This window comes from Anopheles gambiae, chromosome 2 (genome assembly GCF_943734735.2).
Source record: "Anopheles gambiae chromosome 2, idAnoGambNW_F1_1, whole genome shotgun sequence".
In the NCBI taxonomy this organism is placed as follows: domain Eukaryota; kingdom Metazoa; phylum Arthropoda; class Insecta; order Diptera; family Culicidae; genus Anopheles; species Anopheles gambiae.
This window is the reverse complement of record NC_064601.1, coordinates 76,308,151-76,324,333: the sequence shown is the minus strand read 5'-3', so window position 1 is coordinate 76,324,333 and position 16,183 is coordinate 76,308,151. Positions and strand designations below refer to the sequence as shown.

The 16,183-nt window shown below is 43.6% G+C and overlaps 2 protein-coding genes across 2 annotated transcripts in view; one reads left to right on the top strand and one right to left on the bottom strand.

Moving 5' to 3' along the window:
* Positions 1-1,715, bottom strand: part of LOC1275836 (homeobox protein araucan) — a 104,292-nt gene extending 102,577 nt beyond the window's left edge. The window contains exon 1 of the mRNA XM_061642636.1: positions 803-1,715. Coding sequence (XP_061498620.1) covers positions 803-907 — 105 coding nt within the window. The 5' untranslated portion in view covers positions 908-1,715. The remainder of the gene's footprint in view (positions 1-802) is intronic.
* A 6,521-nt stretch (positions 1,716-8,236) lies between these two features.
* Positions 8,237-16,183, top strand: part of LOC5667309 (ankyrin repeat domain-containing protein SOWAHB) — a 54,687-nt gene continuing 46,740 nt past the window's right edge. Inside the window, exons 1-2 of the mRNA XM_061651861.1 lie at positions 8,237-8,643; positions 8,792-9,549. Of these exons, the coding sequence (XP_061507845.1) occupies positions 8,514-8,643; positions 8,792-9,549 (888 nt within the window). The 5' untranslated portion in view covers positions 8,237-8,513. The remainder of the gene's footprint in view (positions 8,644-8,791; positions 9,550-16,183) is intronic.

Here is a 16,183-nt window from a genome sequence, read left to right as displayed (position 1 = left end):
GGGAAAAACCGAATCAACAATGTAATGCGTCGATGCTTTTGAGGAACATTGGCTTAGTTAAATTGTTTGGCGCTTTGTTGAGAGATCGTTCTGCTAGCAATAGCTCAATTAGTAACCGTCGTGGATGATATAGATTTTTGTTTTGTAGCTACTTTGCTCGGAGTTGGCAACTATCAGTATGAATAAGCATGTACATACATTTTTTTTCTTCTTTAAACGAATCTACGGACACCGACCGATGATACACTGACAAAAAGTAATAACTCGTTTTGATTTCGTTTTCTGTACATTTTCATTGACTGGAGAAGGACACAATTAAGTTTGTTCTATGTTTACATGTTGCACAGTTTTGTCTCATAGGAAGATATCATTCATAATCAAATACTTGACAGACATAACAAAACCAAATAAATATAGAACGCAGTTGTTCTTAATTAACTTAAATACACATACCATGGAATGATGGCCAATAAAAAATAAAAACATAGCTCTAACAAAGGTAATAATCCCTACGATACACACCACAACGACTTGCCGTATGTTAAATCTACATTTTGAAACGTGTTTTAAATGCGTTGCTGTCTGTATGCACATAGTTTTGGCTTGTTTGGTGGATAATTTGGAAACCGTAACACCTGACACCGTCTTATGAATATTGACCAGATTAGCTCGGTGCAGCAACTGTAACGGTCCGCGATGAAAAGGGATTATTTATTTAAGTGGCAATATTGCAAGCTAATTATCATTCACACTCGCATCGAGCTTTCCCTGCCTCCCCGTGTGATGGTGTTACGGCACTTACCTCCTGAGGATTAAAGTACTCCTCTTCTCGGTGAGCTGCTTGCATTTCCTGCATGAGTGGATTCACTTCCAGCTCCCAGTTTTCGTTCACACCCGGAATGTCCATGATGGAATTGCTTTGCTATCACTCGTCAATGATGCAGCTTGCTCTCTTCTCAGCCCTATATAATTAACGATGAATTCGATTCGTTCGCAGTACAAATGTCTACTATGCACAAACACCTTTGAATTTTCCCTAGAGGTAGCACAAGCTACAGCTGAATAATAATATTCTCCACTTGTACGCCGTGTGTTTAAAAAACACCGTTAATGTGATACAATATTTGCCAACTGTTTTATGGACGTTTTTCGTTCTTCTTTCCAGTTAACTGCATCACCATGTTTGCAAAGAATAGATCACCCGCAGAACAATGTGCAGCCTTGCTACCAGCCGCCTTTACAAACGATGATCATGTTCAAGCTATGTCAACTGTCAACATTCGTCAAAAGTGCCACAACCGGTGCTGCTCAACTTTGCATTACGAGGAACTGCATATCGATCACTACTTAACCATCGCGAGCAGATGCGTCGCTGCGCTTCAATAACATTCATTAGGCTGATCATCGCGATCGCGATCGCATCACTAGCACAACCGCACTCAAGAATGCCCAATGTGAACATGCAATTATACCGTTTATGAAATTATACCGTGTCACATAATGCGAGAAAACAAAACAGCAACACAACTACCAAATCTTGGTCAACTTTAGGGACGAACATTTTTCACGATCGCGTATGCGTTTTATTTTATTTTTTTTAAATTCCTTTATGCTTTGAAGATCCACAAAGAAATTCACTTGACACGGTCAAAGCAGTACACAGGTGAAATGGTAATTTCGGGAAAACTATTTATGTTTGACTTGCTGGGTATGCAATTTAGCACTGAAGGCTACCCAACGTGACTCATTGCCGCAGCTCACATATGCTGTGCCGTTGGGTGGCCCGATGCTGTGCCGCCGAGATCCTTCCTGAGCTCGTGGTTCGAGGACAACGACACAGCAAAGGGGTGCGACGGTGACATAGTGGCGGGGGGGGAAGGGGAGATACGGTCACGAGGAATGCGTAGGGGTCGGTTCGCTTTGCCTTGGCACAGGCGCCCAGTGCTCTTGGTTCTGGCTTGAGCTGAGCGGAGTCGCTTTTCAGCTTCGGACGCTGCCCCGAGGCGTACATAAACGTGGGCTATGTACCGAGCGTGCGATTGTTTTCTCGTTCGGTCCTCGTTCGTGTGTGTGTATGGCTGTGTTACAGTCGCATCCTTCGCACGTGCGCTCGGGCAAGCCGTACCCACTGGATGGCTGAATCCTCCCTTGGCTCATCAGCTAACCGTTCGCATCCGGTACTGTGCTATCGGGTTTCGAGCGTGCCGTATCCGGCCAGCCACCGAGCACTGTCACTCGGAATGTGACCGTGTACATAACTCGTTATCCAACGCTCCACGGCTTACTCATGTGTGGTTGACACGATGTTCTTTCCGTCGATACTGTGCCACCGGAACGGTTACGCTGCATTGCTAATCATTAGAAATGTGACAAAATATTGAATCAGGACCAAAAATTAGTTTGTCTAAAGAGTGTCCAACAAAGTAGCAACTGACTAAAAACATCAAAAGAAGAATTTTGAAACATGTTTTAGTGTGTATTACAGTAAACTGTCCCAGATAAATGAGAAACATGAGAATAACGTAACATTAACAAGATAATGTGATGATATCGAACGAGTGTTTTCAAATGTAACGAGATAGCTCTTACGGTTAACATAATCTAAATGATTCATGTTACTTGATTTTTCATATCGATGCTATAGAAGAGAGTTGTAATATATTCAATTGCAGTTTCATGAGAATATTTGACCATCTAAAGTTAGAACAATTTATTTAGAAGTCAATTCATGACGATGAAACTTAAAGATTTTCGATAAAATAAAATAAAATTCTAATGTTTGTATGGTCTTGGTAATACATAAACCGGATTTTACACGTTTTTAAAATTATTTATTTTTATCATTTTTGGTCTATAATAAATTATATAATTTTAAAATATTGTTCTCCTTTGTATTAAATAAATGCTTGAAATTCCACTAGAATGGTTTAAACAGTAAAAATACTATTTTGGTCTATGAAATACAACGATCCACGAGCTAGCTATTATACCCACTTTCTGCGAATTTTTTACAACTGCTCGACTTTGCTTTATACTATACGAAGCTTCAAGTTATTTGCCCCTCTATTCATTGCTCATGCCCTGTTAATCTTGTTTGTTTGTTATCCCGTAGCAAAAGCTAACCAAAAAGTATGTTCAATTTCTGTTTAACACGGCGGCCGCTGTTCAACCATCCCGCAAAAGGCTTGGCTGAAAATTGTGCAACAGCACAGAAAAAGAAGAAGAAAAAACAACGATAAACCAGATGGTTTGTAAAGTTAAACTGAACAATACACTACGGTGGTAAGCCACCACCAAGGAGTGGAAAATGCAACGAGCAAATGCGGAGTTTACACTAGTGCAAGAAAGCGATACATATTCAGTAAGACGTATCAGGTGGATGATGCGGGTGGGGAAAACAACCTGGCAGCTAATAAAATAACCATTAAAATATAAAATTTCACCTTTCCGCCAACAGTTGGTACATCTTAAGGTCACATAGCTTTGAAATCTGTGCAACGCTTTTATATTAAGGAGCGTTGCTCGCGAGTTGCTGAGTTTCGGCCAGGCAAAGGAAGAACATGAAATAGAACTATTGTTCTGCATTAAACACTAAGCCAAATGTTTTACAAAAAGGTTTAACACAGCAAAGTACAGCTGCGTTACACTTATCCGGTTGTGTTATACAAGCTGACATTTTGCGGTCGTTTTACTGTGTGGAATAATTTGGTGATTCTCCTTCGGCTGCACGTTTCTCATTCGGAGATTGCAAAGCAAACCATCCGTGCGAAGAAGCTATCAAGTCCCGCACAACGGTTGATTATTTACCTAATACCATTTTATGTTCTACTTTACGCATACACACAAAACACAGGAATTAAATGCACAACTGAAAACTTAGTTACCCAGAATTTGATCAAAAACACTTCCCTACTAGCATCTAAGTCATTCGCACTAGGAAGAAAATCTTTCATGACAAATAAAACAACTAAAGCAAACCGAGGCCAAGCGTCGCCTGTACCACGGGCGCCCACAACCTCCCTTCCTATGCTGGTACTGACCGCATCAATTTGTATTTTTAATACTACTATCTTAACGTCGATGGTCAATGGTCTTTGGCTTAATAAAGGGGACCGCTTCCGCATCGTAGCAACATGTTCGCGGCACTTATCTTTTCTTACCACAGTTTGCCGACAGACAAACCTAACACAAAAACACACACACTCACATAAACTGCTCCCTTTTATGAAATGGGGTCAACAATCGTAAGCACACCCCTTGTTCTAGGTGAGGCGCAAAGCGTCTCAAGAAGCAACGTTCGGTAATATTTACCATTCATTAAACAGCCTTACCCTTCTTTGCTGGAGCTCGCAAGAAGTGCCAAGGGTTGACGGTCAGGTTGACCGACTAGTGCCCTTAGTTTTCGTAAAACTTTTCTACCACATTTTCACTTCCGAGCCAAGGCGGCGTGCATCACTACTGGCTTTTCTTCGTATCCATTTGAACCCTTTTTCATGACTGTATCTTAGCCGCCAGTTCGGGGCTGGTTGGCGTCAAGTTCCGTCGCCGATCGTTTCTATTACCTTCCCAGGGGCACGCGTTGAAAGCCGCCCTTCTGTTGCTAACACAAAGCGCCATCATGTTGCGGGCTTAAGTTGAGTCCCATTGACCACCATCACCCAACATCGTCATCATCGCCATCGTCTTCATCACTGCAAAGGGACGCAAAACGATTCGGTTGATTCTCATCGAGCGGCCGCCGTCAGAAGAATCGTAACCATCGTGTCGAAAAGGTAAATAATGGTAAACGGTTTTAAAGACTTCCGCTTCCCAAAAAGCACACCCGGATGGGCACCCGGGGTTGTTTTGGCCGGTACGATGTCAAATCTTCGTTCCTACGGCGCTCACTTCTCATGATAAAGTTTTAGAGCTAGAAAACCGCCACGTTCGGGTTATCGGTTTGCTAGTAAGACGTTCCCAACGCTCCTCCTCGCTTCGGTAAGACCTTTGCATGCCAGCATGCCAGCATGTTTTTTATGTGTTTTATTTTTCACTCACTGTCTCCGTCTAAACAAAGCCAAACGGTGGTATAGCTCGGTCGTGTCTTCTGACGCGTGCACGCTTTTGTTCATCTTGTTACAAGACGTCTTCGTTGAGTCCGTCTGCCTGGCAAGGAAATGCAAATAGCTCAGGTTCAACGGAACCTTTCTCGGAAGGACAACGGTAATTAGCCTACTAGAAGGATAATTATTGAGAAAAAAAAATCCTGCAATGTTCGAGCAAAAGCCAGCGGGTCTGTGTTTGGTTTCTCGCGTGTCTAAAAGCAACATGTCACGGAGAAATTGAGCAGGCTCCTGTTTCATACATCACATCACAGACAACGAGATGAACATGAAGGTTCGAACAAAGCTTCGGAGCGCGTCACTTCTCGTGTTGCGGGTGTTTTAATGAGTTTTGTTTTTTTTCTTTTTCTTCCCAGTTTAACCGTTTGTGCAAAACGTTGCTTTTTCCAGTGGAAACTGTCTTGGGAAAAGAGAACATTTTAAACCCAAAACAGCAGATGTGCATGTTTTCTTGTACAGACAACAAACAGCAGCTCAGGATGAAAGAAGAACATTTTCTTATTTCATGCAGTGCTACTTTTTATTGAAATAAAATAGCATTTGAAGTACCTTATAATAAAGATTATAGAGTACACATTAAAAAGAGGATTTAAACATTACAAAAAGTAGTACTACATAGAGATATCAATAACTTTTCAATGTTGGGCATCTTACGTGCACAAATGTACTGTCAAATTCACTCTTGTATCGGTACCACAACTAATTGCTATTGATTGTCTTGGTGGCAAATCTTGACTGGGTAGTGCAGCACCATCTTATCGTCTTCTTTATGCTGCCAAATACAAAACCACCTACCGCTCAAGGCCTTACACGCGCACACGCATACCGTACAACGTAAGGACGAAACAAGGCATCTGCCGAAGATGCTCGGCTCCATAATTAATGAGCGAATAGTTGCCCATTTGTATGTAAATAATCTATAAATATGATAAATTATAGATCCTCTCCTGATTGCATCGATTGACCGCAGTCGAAGAAACCAAACAGGCCGATACGGCCGCTCCACACAACCAAAACATGGTACAATTCGAGCCGTCGTCGGCAGAGCGACATATACATTGTTTCAACCATACATAATATTCTACTCCAAAATGCATTACTCTTTCGCAAGTATTGCACTTCTAGCACTAGCAATCTGGCCATGTTGTGTGATTGTATCCATCTGCCAGCAAAGAACTTCGATCGGGTTGGCAAACTTTAAGAATGACTTAACATGTACCAAGACACACTCTGGCGCAGGGGGGATGGTGTTAGATTTCGGTGGCCGGGAGTATTTTTAGCTTTCGATCAATTTCTTTGCCATTCAATCCCTTCTTCCTGCTACCTGCTACCAGCACTGGCAAAGACGGCGCAGAAATGAACTCCATTCGACGAAGAGGCGTAGAGAAATGTGAAACTGAGGCAACAAAAAGGGGGATGAACGATTTTGATGTCACGTAATAGCACGAAACGGGATTTAACGTCTTGTTGAAGCAATTAACGGGGCCAGCCGAAAAGCAAAGGTCGCCCGCGAAGATTGCCACTGGGTACGCGCGCGTACGTGTGCAAAGAAGGCGATGGGTTGTTTGGTTTGGTGGGTCCCATAATTTTAATTAGTCGTATCGTTTGGAAGATCACTTTAGGTGGTCCACTGGCAGGCGATTCGTGTTGGGGTCGCGTAGTAATTCGCACCAGCCCGCCCGGTGGCAGGACGTTGCGGTTCCCGTCCCGTTGCGGCACCGACAACTGCGCGGTGGAAAGTGGTCCATAAAAGTGGTGAACTAAAATGGAGCGCACGATCGTTGGAATCGGGCATGATTGCTTTCGAAAGCTGGGCTAGCCTTCGTGCTTGCTTTATTCGGTGGCGACGCAATGTTGTGGTTAACAATCTGCTTAACAGGCCAATGTTTCGGCTTTTACAGAAAATTTGCGCTAGGAATAAAAATAAATTAGCTTGTCTAATTATTGCACGAACAATTCAATCCGGCTTTTTAAGCTTAGGCTTTGGGGTAAAATCTGATGATGGAGGATTCGTTCAACGGTGAAGAATCTCGACCATAAGAATACAGTTACAAATTGTTGTGTTTGCTGCAAAATGGAATAAAAGGTAATGCGAAATAATTCCAAATTCATTCATTTTAAATAATCAGAAATTCTACCAAAACACGTTGTACCTCACAATCATGATCTTCACTGGACTTATGAAACTTAATTCAAGAACAATAAATCTAAAAAAACTGTCATCCATCCCAGGGAAAGTTGAAGATGCCTTCAATATTACATTTGACTATGAAAAATATGGATTCATATTTGCAATCATTCTATTTTCTCTCGTGAATCGTCTGGAGCAGAGCTGTTGGGTGTGATTCCCTTTCTATTGCGTAGCTGTATGTACCAACTTGATTGAGATCCAATACATGAGGTTGTGTTATTTTTACTCTTTCACTGAATTTATATCGCTGTCGTCTGGGAAATTAACATAGACGAACAGCCGCCCATTCGCGAGCAATGAGACGGATGAAGAGGGCTGCAAATCTGCAAACAGAATGACAAATTTTTATTAATATCGTCTACATGGCCACTAATGTTTACGAGCAAGGGGATCCGAAGCCACAGCTCGACGCAGACGGTAAATGTGCTGCAATTGCTGCGTAGCATCAAATCGATCATCTTTTGAGCTCTTTATTACGCGTAAACGCGTGAAGAGCAGATGAAAGGCTTGCTAATTATTAATTTCTATCGAAATGCTTTAGACGAAACCGATTTATCTCTGCGTGTGGTTTAGAAGCGTTGATATTTACCAATGTAACATGGTGTAAAACGCTCACGTGCTTCTAGAGCTGGCCGGTATGTAGCAATACGACGGTGTTAATTGAGTTCAATTTATTATGGTTTATTTAAGTCTACAGCTGTTTTTGTTTATTTTCAGTTTCAACCTTAACTTCATTTAACGTGGAGGTTTTTTAGATTTCGATAAGATTATTGCTCATTTTCAGTACCAACCATAGCTCGTGCCAGCTTCAAAATGATTGTGCACCAGGCCGCTGTACAAACGCGGTGCCGCTGTACACTCTCTCGCTCTCATCAGGCAGCGAAACCGTGAGCAGCGGGCGAACTCACATGGTGAATTTCGCCAGCAGGCTGTCAACTCAAACGTCAAAACCATTTGTTTACGTCCGCAGCGTACCGAAGTGCGATTCCCGTGCGAAAGGCTAATAAAAAGGCAAAGTTTATTGTTATTTTACGAAAACTAGCTAAACGTTTAGTGCATTTGGAAACATTTTAAGTGTGCTGTGTACACATAACGCGCATGAGCGTTACCAAACATCCGAAAAGCAGCTCCGAATCGCGGTAACCCCGTTTGCTCGTTTGTTTACATTGTGTTTGTTGTGTTGTGTGAAGTAGTGCGCTGTGTTTTTTCAACTTTGCACGATGGATACCGAGCCGAAAGAACTTTCCATGGAGGAAATAAGAAAATTTATGGTGCTGAATAACTATAAGCTCACCAACCACACGCTGGTGAAGCACTTCCGCAGCTTTCTCACGAACAAAGATACCCAAGGTACGTGCCACAGGTACAAACACTTGTTGATTCATCGGCTTGTGCGTGAACGAAACCTTGATAAACCGATGACTGTGTGTGTGCTAAGGTGTTATCGTGCTTTTGTGTATTCATTTTCAAACTTATTATATTCTTTCCATCGCAACAGATGAAGCTCGACGACGGTTCAAGGAATATGTCAACAAAATTGCATCGGTAAAGCACGAGGGTAACGAGAAGTACCTCGTTCTGCGGCGCAAGTACTACAATGGCATTCCTCCGGAAGATGCTGGCACCGAATCGCAGCCTATGAGTCCGGCGTCGCGGTCCTACGGTTTGCTTGGGTCCGATAGTGAAGCTTCCCCGCTGCGGCAGCCCCCACCGTACCGTCCGCCCCCGGTGGTGTCTCCAGACACGGTGTCGTACCAAGGCAGTCCGCGCGGCAGTATCGCTCTGAATCGGCGCAACAGCTCCGATTACGTACGCAGTGGGTCGGAAATAAGCTTCGGCAGTGAGTTTGCAAGTGTAGACAGTAGGAAAGTGAATCCGTTGCTTGTGCGCAGTAACAGCAACGACACACGCTCACTTCCGGATGGTGGTCGTAAGCCGAGCGTGGACATGATGGTGCCATATGATGACGGAGCTCCTCCAGCCATCCCACCCCGTAAGCGGGTAAGTGAATCGGGAGGCAGTATTGCATCGAACTCGCGCCAAAATTCGGTCGAAGAGAGGTCCACAGGATCAGTGAGTGATACTAGAAGTGAAAATAAGGAAAATGTTGCCTCTGCTGAACCGGAGGAGAAGGGAGTGGTTGCATCGGAAGAGAACAAGCTGAGTGTAAAGGAAAAGATGATGAAGTTTAACCGATTCGCATCGGAAGAAGAGGCCAAGATTCCATCACCGATTGGGAAGAAGAAACCGGACAAGGTAAGTGTTTCCCAGGAAAATGTAAATGTTTCATAAATTACTTCTTTTAATCAAATATTGGGTCCATTTCGATTTGGTAACTTGTTTGGTAACAACTTGCTTAAAATGTATTTGATTTCACGCATAATTTGTTTAAAAATGCACGTTAAATCATCATAAGGTGACCATACATGGTAGATCTAAAACTAACCCTCCTATATTTCACAAACTGTGTTCACACGATGGCCTTACTGCTTCCAGTCCAACGAGAACCTTTCTGCCCGATAGAAGAAAAAAAAAACATGAACGCAAATATATGTACAAGCGTGTTAAAAATGTTAATAATGCCAACTAGCTGGTGGTAAAACATTCAATAATAATATCAATTTTTCAAAAGCCCAAAATCTCGTCCCCCGGTGAGAAAATGGCATTTCGACGGCGTTCCTATTTCAGCAGTGACGCTGCATCTTTATTTGTAGTTCCTTTCTTCCTTGCAGCGCCCACGGCTGGCCGTACTGTTCCCGTGTCGTGCCCAGACGCTGTGCGTGTGACCCTTTTCGTCACCTTGCTTGCCAAGGCGATCTTGTCGACTACTTTGCAAAGCCCTCCGGGGGCTGATGATGGACGGACAAAAAGAAGCGCAACAATGGGACGAAGCACCAGCTAGAAGAAAACAAATAAGCTTACGAAGCTGTCAAAACTATAAATTATTACTAGTGTTGTGGTTGCTTCCAAAACCGCTCCGCCACACGCCGCGCCCTGTGAACCTTGCCCCTTCCTGTCACGACTATCCCCCGGATGCCACGGACCTGTTTTCAATCGGCTGCCCTATCGCTTCGATAGCGATTGTTTGGCCATACGAGCTCACGATTAATTTCTATTTAATTGAATACGATTTATTGATTTTCAATTATGCTGCTCGAAATAGCGGGGCGAGGCGATCCATTTAGCGGACCGTAGCTAAATCGGGTAGCGTCCGAATACCTACCTCGTCGAAAACATCAATCGACCTCCCAATGGGAAGAGGCGTGTGTGTGTCATTCGGCTATTCGTCTCGTCCCTTCCAAATAGCGTGGAAGTAACCCGTACGCTGGCTCTAGTGTGGAAATGATCGGTTTACTCTCTTTCTCTCTATCTTAGTAAGAGATTGAGCATCTCTCTCATTCGCGCTCCTTCCGCAGGTCTTGTAGGTTCGATTGCTAGCCTGTAATTAATAACTATGGAAGAGTTTAATTATTTGATAAAATCATTCTGCTCGATCGCAGCTCGATTCGATCTTCTGTGCAGGAATTCATCACCAATCCTGTTCGAGCCTTCCTTCTGTTATCACCTCTACCGTCGACAGCGCGCAGCACCGTGATTGGAACCGCAAGTTGTTGGCCCCGTCCTCGGGGCCTAATTTATCATTCCCAAGCCCCAGCCAAATGTAAACTATTTCATCGCGCAGGTCATCGGCTGCATGGTGTGTTCGACGAATCTATGCGCCCCGCGGAAGAAAAGTTGCACCGTCACCGCTTGGGGATTAAACGGTTTCACGATAGTCCACACAGGATGTATTATTTTATGTTTCGAGCGACTCACAAATATCAGCTGGAGACAAATTATGTAGATGCTGCGGTGCTACAACACCCCACCGCGTGCAATTGTGTCTTCGATCGTGTTTCGATCGATTGATCGATCGTTAGCGCTGCTGTGGTCTGGCGATCTAGGCGGAGGCAAATCCGTGCGGAAACTGCCCCGTCATCGCGTGCTTTCATTTCGGACTACTCCAAACATGTGTCCGATCATTTAGGCGCGATAAAAGGATGGCATCAAAATGATTGTTTTACGACGCATGCATTAATCTTGACAATAGAAAAATGTTTTACAACCAAACACCGTAGTAATGAAACACGTTTGCTAGCCAAAAACGGGTTGACCACTTTGAAACATGGTTTGCAAAAATTGTTCGACGATTTGCCAGAGAGTTTAGTTTCTACTTGGTTTTTACTTGATCACGTAATAATAGACGCCCATAGTACTGTGTCAGCCAGAAATACTTATGCCAACCCGAGTTAAAGAAAATTCCCATAGTAAATACATATTCTATCTGCCGCATAATTAAAAAAAAATTGCACATGATTTTAACAGCAACATGAATTGTTCAAAACAAACAACTCATCGATTTGTAAGAAATATAGCGACAATTAAATCGCTATTGTTTAGGATTTTAATGAATTATCATCCAATACAAAACAAAATCTTATAATAGAACGTAAACATATAAATTAAACAAATACATGGATACACGCATAGCACGCATAGCAGGCGTAGGGGCGTAAGGGAACATCAATTACTGATAAAACAATAGTTTGAGCATCTATTTAGCTTAATCTTTCGATTAATTTTTCTCTTTTTACGATTTTTTATAAATATAAGAATTTTCAGCGTTTTATTTGAAATAATTTACATTTTGTACAACTTAACATATTAAACTATTGGACGTGACTCTTCCCACAACTTCCCAGAATGATATACTTCCGCATAGACCTCGTTAGGTTTAAAGTAAGCAATACCGTCCTAGGAACATTTTGTGGTGCAACAAATCACGTAAAGAAAGCAAATGGAACCACCGAATGTATCTAACCAAGCACAGAAGTTGTGAATGAAATCATCAGTAGCAAACCCCCGTTCTGAACACATCCGTAGTGAATGCGTACGTTTATTGGTTTTTGTATATTTCCATTCATAAACCCGCCAAAGCTACAATCAAAGAGCCCGAAGGTTGCCCTAACTCCCAAGGCTGGTCGCCATTGATGAGTGGCGCCACATTCTCGCCATTGGCTGTGTGTGTGTGTGTTGGGGGGCATCAATCAAAAAGGCACCGAAGCTCACCGCGCAAAGGTCTTCTAATTAGCAGCAGCCGAACAAATAAAATGCCCTTTTAGTGGCGATAGCCAACCGGGCCGGAATCGGGGCCATTGATCGCTTCAGTTGCCCGGTTGTTGCCACTATTCTCCTTACTCTGTCGAATGAGCCCCAAAGCACAGCAAAACGGGGTGCGCGCAGTGCTGATGCTGTTGAATGAGCTCAATTGCATCGGGAATGGGACTTTAAACTAACTTAATTTCGGCTACTTAGGGACGGTTTATTTTTCCGTTTCATTGAAATAAAATGTACCTCTTCCTGGTTCGTGTGAGTGTGTTTGTGTCCGCTCCCTGGTGGCTCGTTTGCAGGTGAACGGAACGTTCTGTAAGGAAGAAGATAATGACTGTGTTTTCTCCGGAAATCTTGGGATGTTCTCGTTCCATCGTCACTATCGTGTGTGTACACAGAGGAAGTGTTTTCATCATCATCATCATCATCATCATTATCATCATCATCGTGGTCATCAGGTTAGGAGTAGCATTCGGTGCGTGGCACAGTATTTGACGTGTGCGTCCATTTGCCGTTAGGCGTTTGGCAGATTAACTCATTTGCCTTGACTTGGATCGTTTATGCCAAATGAGAGCCTTCTGCGTTTGCACGTTGTCTTTAGAGTAATGTTGCATGGCCACACAGCGCGATACCGATGGATAATTTCGATCTGCGCTTTCTTGTGGTGTCAATGCAGAAATACTACTGCCGATGCGCACACAATCACACACACACTCATGGAGCAGCACGCCAGCAGCACATACGGTTTCTAGACAAAGTGAGCCCCTTTCCCTTCTGCGTGGCAAGGACAGAAAACGCGCGAGGGTGGCACACGGAGTGCAGGTTTCGACCACCGCCGGTAATAATATTTCGTGTGGCCTTTCACCTGAAAGTTCTTCAATCTTTCGACGTAATTGCATGTCCAGTCTCAATTATGTCAATTACAAATGATTTCGAATTTACATGAACTAATTGCGATTGTAAACACGGTGCAAAACAAATGCTTCCTCTCTCGGATGAGCGCTCTGCAGGACCAGGACGCGGACGCGGTAAGCCAGACACATACACGAGAACGAGCGGACGGGGGAGGACCTTTTCCGTAGCGCGTAAATGTGTGCCAGCGCCAGATTCCTTCTTGACAGTGTTGTTGCAGCTGCCATATGGGAGGTATTCGCTCCGTGTACTGCAAGTTTGCTTTAAGGCACGTGAACTTGTCCCGTCCCGGGGGCGCTCATCACCCGACGTCGGCAGGAATGTTTTGGTTTAGGTTGCGTTTTTGTTTTCTTTATTTTTTACTCGCATGTATGCATTCTACGTGCATGCGTGAAGTGTCAATGCAAGTTTGCTACAAACAAGAGAGGCCTGTTTGCTGTGTGTTGACGAGCTGCCGAAGCCTACGGGAAGTTTCATGCAGCTTGTGCCGATGATGCCGTCATATGCAGTTGATCCTCAGCGATGGGTACAGCTCAAGGATCGATTCTGCACCACTCCATAGCCAGCGGGCAAAAATACATATATTGACGCGTTCCTTGAAAAACCAACTGTACTGACGAGATGAATCTAAAGGGAATGCAAAACTTGAACGAAGCGGGAAACATACAGTCAATCCCAGTCCTTTGCGTTGGTCTCGTTCTGTTTTGCTTGGCTGCTTGGTTTTAGCCTTTCGTTTTGAATCGGTGGGAAGCACGGGAGAGAAATCATTCAAGATCTGGGCAGACGTAACTGGTGCGACGGTTGATAAGATTTTGCCTGTTTCTGTGTTTGGTCCTCCTTTCACGTCTCATTTTTAGTGCTTTAGCCCGGGGAGCTCTTTTCGCTCATCGATTTAATGATGTGGTCGTTATTGCGCGTTTAATTTCGTATTCGAAATACTGAATTCATTAGTTGATGATTTTAATGATAGGCATTATAAAAACGTATTAAAATGTTTGCAGCTAAAGTTTTACGGTAATTTTTGGAAGGATCTGGCGCACTGTGCTCAGGCATACTTCCAATGGTTCAATAGGCAATGAAGCGAAAAGAGGGGTTTACGTGCTTTGTAAGAATGCGCATACTTTACTTTCCAACGTGAGTAGAAAATAAGATGGTAACAGTTAGAGTGTTGATAATATTCCATTTTTTTGCACATACGCTGGGGCAAAAGTGCTGAATGCTAAATACAATTCCAAACGAGGATAATCGAAAGTCGTAACAGAAATTGTACGCATGGTGGAATATTCCTTTAAAAGAAGGTGAAAGTGTCATAAAAAAAGGAAATTTCCAAGGATTGTAAAATTGAACACAAATTTCAACTTTTTACGTCCGATAGAGAAAGCGAAAAGTAAAACAAAACTTTTGTTTCGATCATAAACCTATGAGGCATCACAACTTTGCTCCAGTGCAGGTTTATGAGTGTAACTTTGTTTTCGACGTAATTGAGGAAAGGCATGAGTCTTAACATTGGAATTAAAATCAGGAAATTCAAAGACGGCATAAAACGAGGGTAAATTTTCCGCAAACGTTACGACAGTGGGTCTGTTGAAAGTGTGGATAACATGCAAATAGGTAACCTGTCGATTCGTAACAATTTAATGGGAAAGATTTGGTTGAGCTACACGAAATGTGTGCAAGTCCTACGTCCTACGATGGCAAAACGTAGCTGACAACAAACAATCTAAAAAGGAGTCGATCGACTAGATCTCGCGACGGAAAAATGGTACGGAGGAAAAGTGGTGACGTCCTGTAGTAGCGCCTTCAGCTGGGTTGTCACATCAACAGCTGGGAACAGTTGGAGCAAAAGGAACGCGCGAAGCCTATGGTAATTTTTCTTGTTGGGTTGTATTTAAATTTAAATAAAATGAATTCATCATGCAACGCCAGCGCGGGGAAGGTCTGGCACGGGGGTTCTCGGGGTGCGTTCATGAGATGCGGAAAATCGGACGCGATGTTGCTCAGATGGAAGCATTTAAGTCGGTGGATACTTGAACACGAACGACTGAAACTGAGCGCTAGAACAGAACAGTGTGTCCATGTCACGCTGCAGCTCATTATTAAAGGGATTGTCTCCGAGCCAGGGCCTAACCACGGCGTCTATTTAGCAATGAGTGTAAAGAGACAAAACGGAGAATTCCGAGGGAAAATTCAGTTGCTGGTCGATGGCCATGGGTTGCATTGTGAAGGTCTAGCGACTGGTAAGGGGAAAGACGGACAAGACGTAAACCGGCGGAGGAACCATGGTTAATTGCTATTGTATATTGTTGCGTTGTTTCATCGCCAAGAAAATGTTAGCATGTCACACGAAATCGGGAAAATTCGGAACAGCTGTGATTTCCACCGTGGTCGTCGTCGTTGTCGTCTACACTTTGCCTGTCCGAACCCATGAGCGAACCGATCTGCCTGAATCGCTGTCAACTGCTCGTGCCCTCCCTGGGCCCGTTGATGGGTGATGAATTCATCGGTTTATTTTTAGGTATCAACACCGTCATCATCCGCAACGGCGCTGCCAGCTTAGCGTGGATCGGTTCCATTCCGGGCAGTACGCGTTGAAGTATCGTGTCTTATGAATTATAGCCTCATTTTCGACATACTCGGCACACGGTGTCGTTGTTTGGTCGTGGGTGCGCGCTTCATCGCTTCTTGAGTAAACAACAATTGACACGAGTCTGTCAATAGTTTGAGGAAATTATGTCATTTGTTACAGCCCTGCGCCTTGCTTCCCTTCCTCGGATGCGGATGGTGGCGTGCTCCCTCCGTCACAGCAGCACAGCTCGTGTTACGAGGA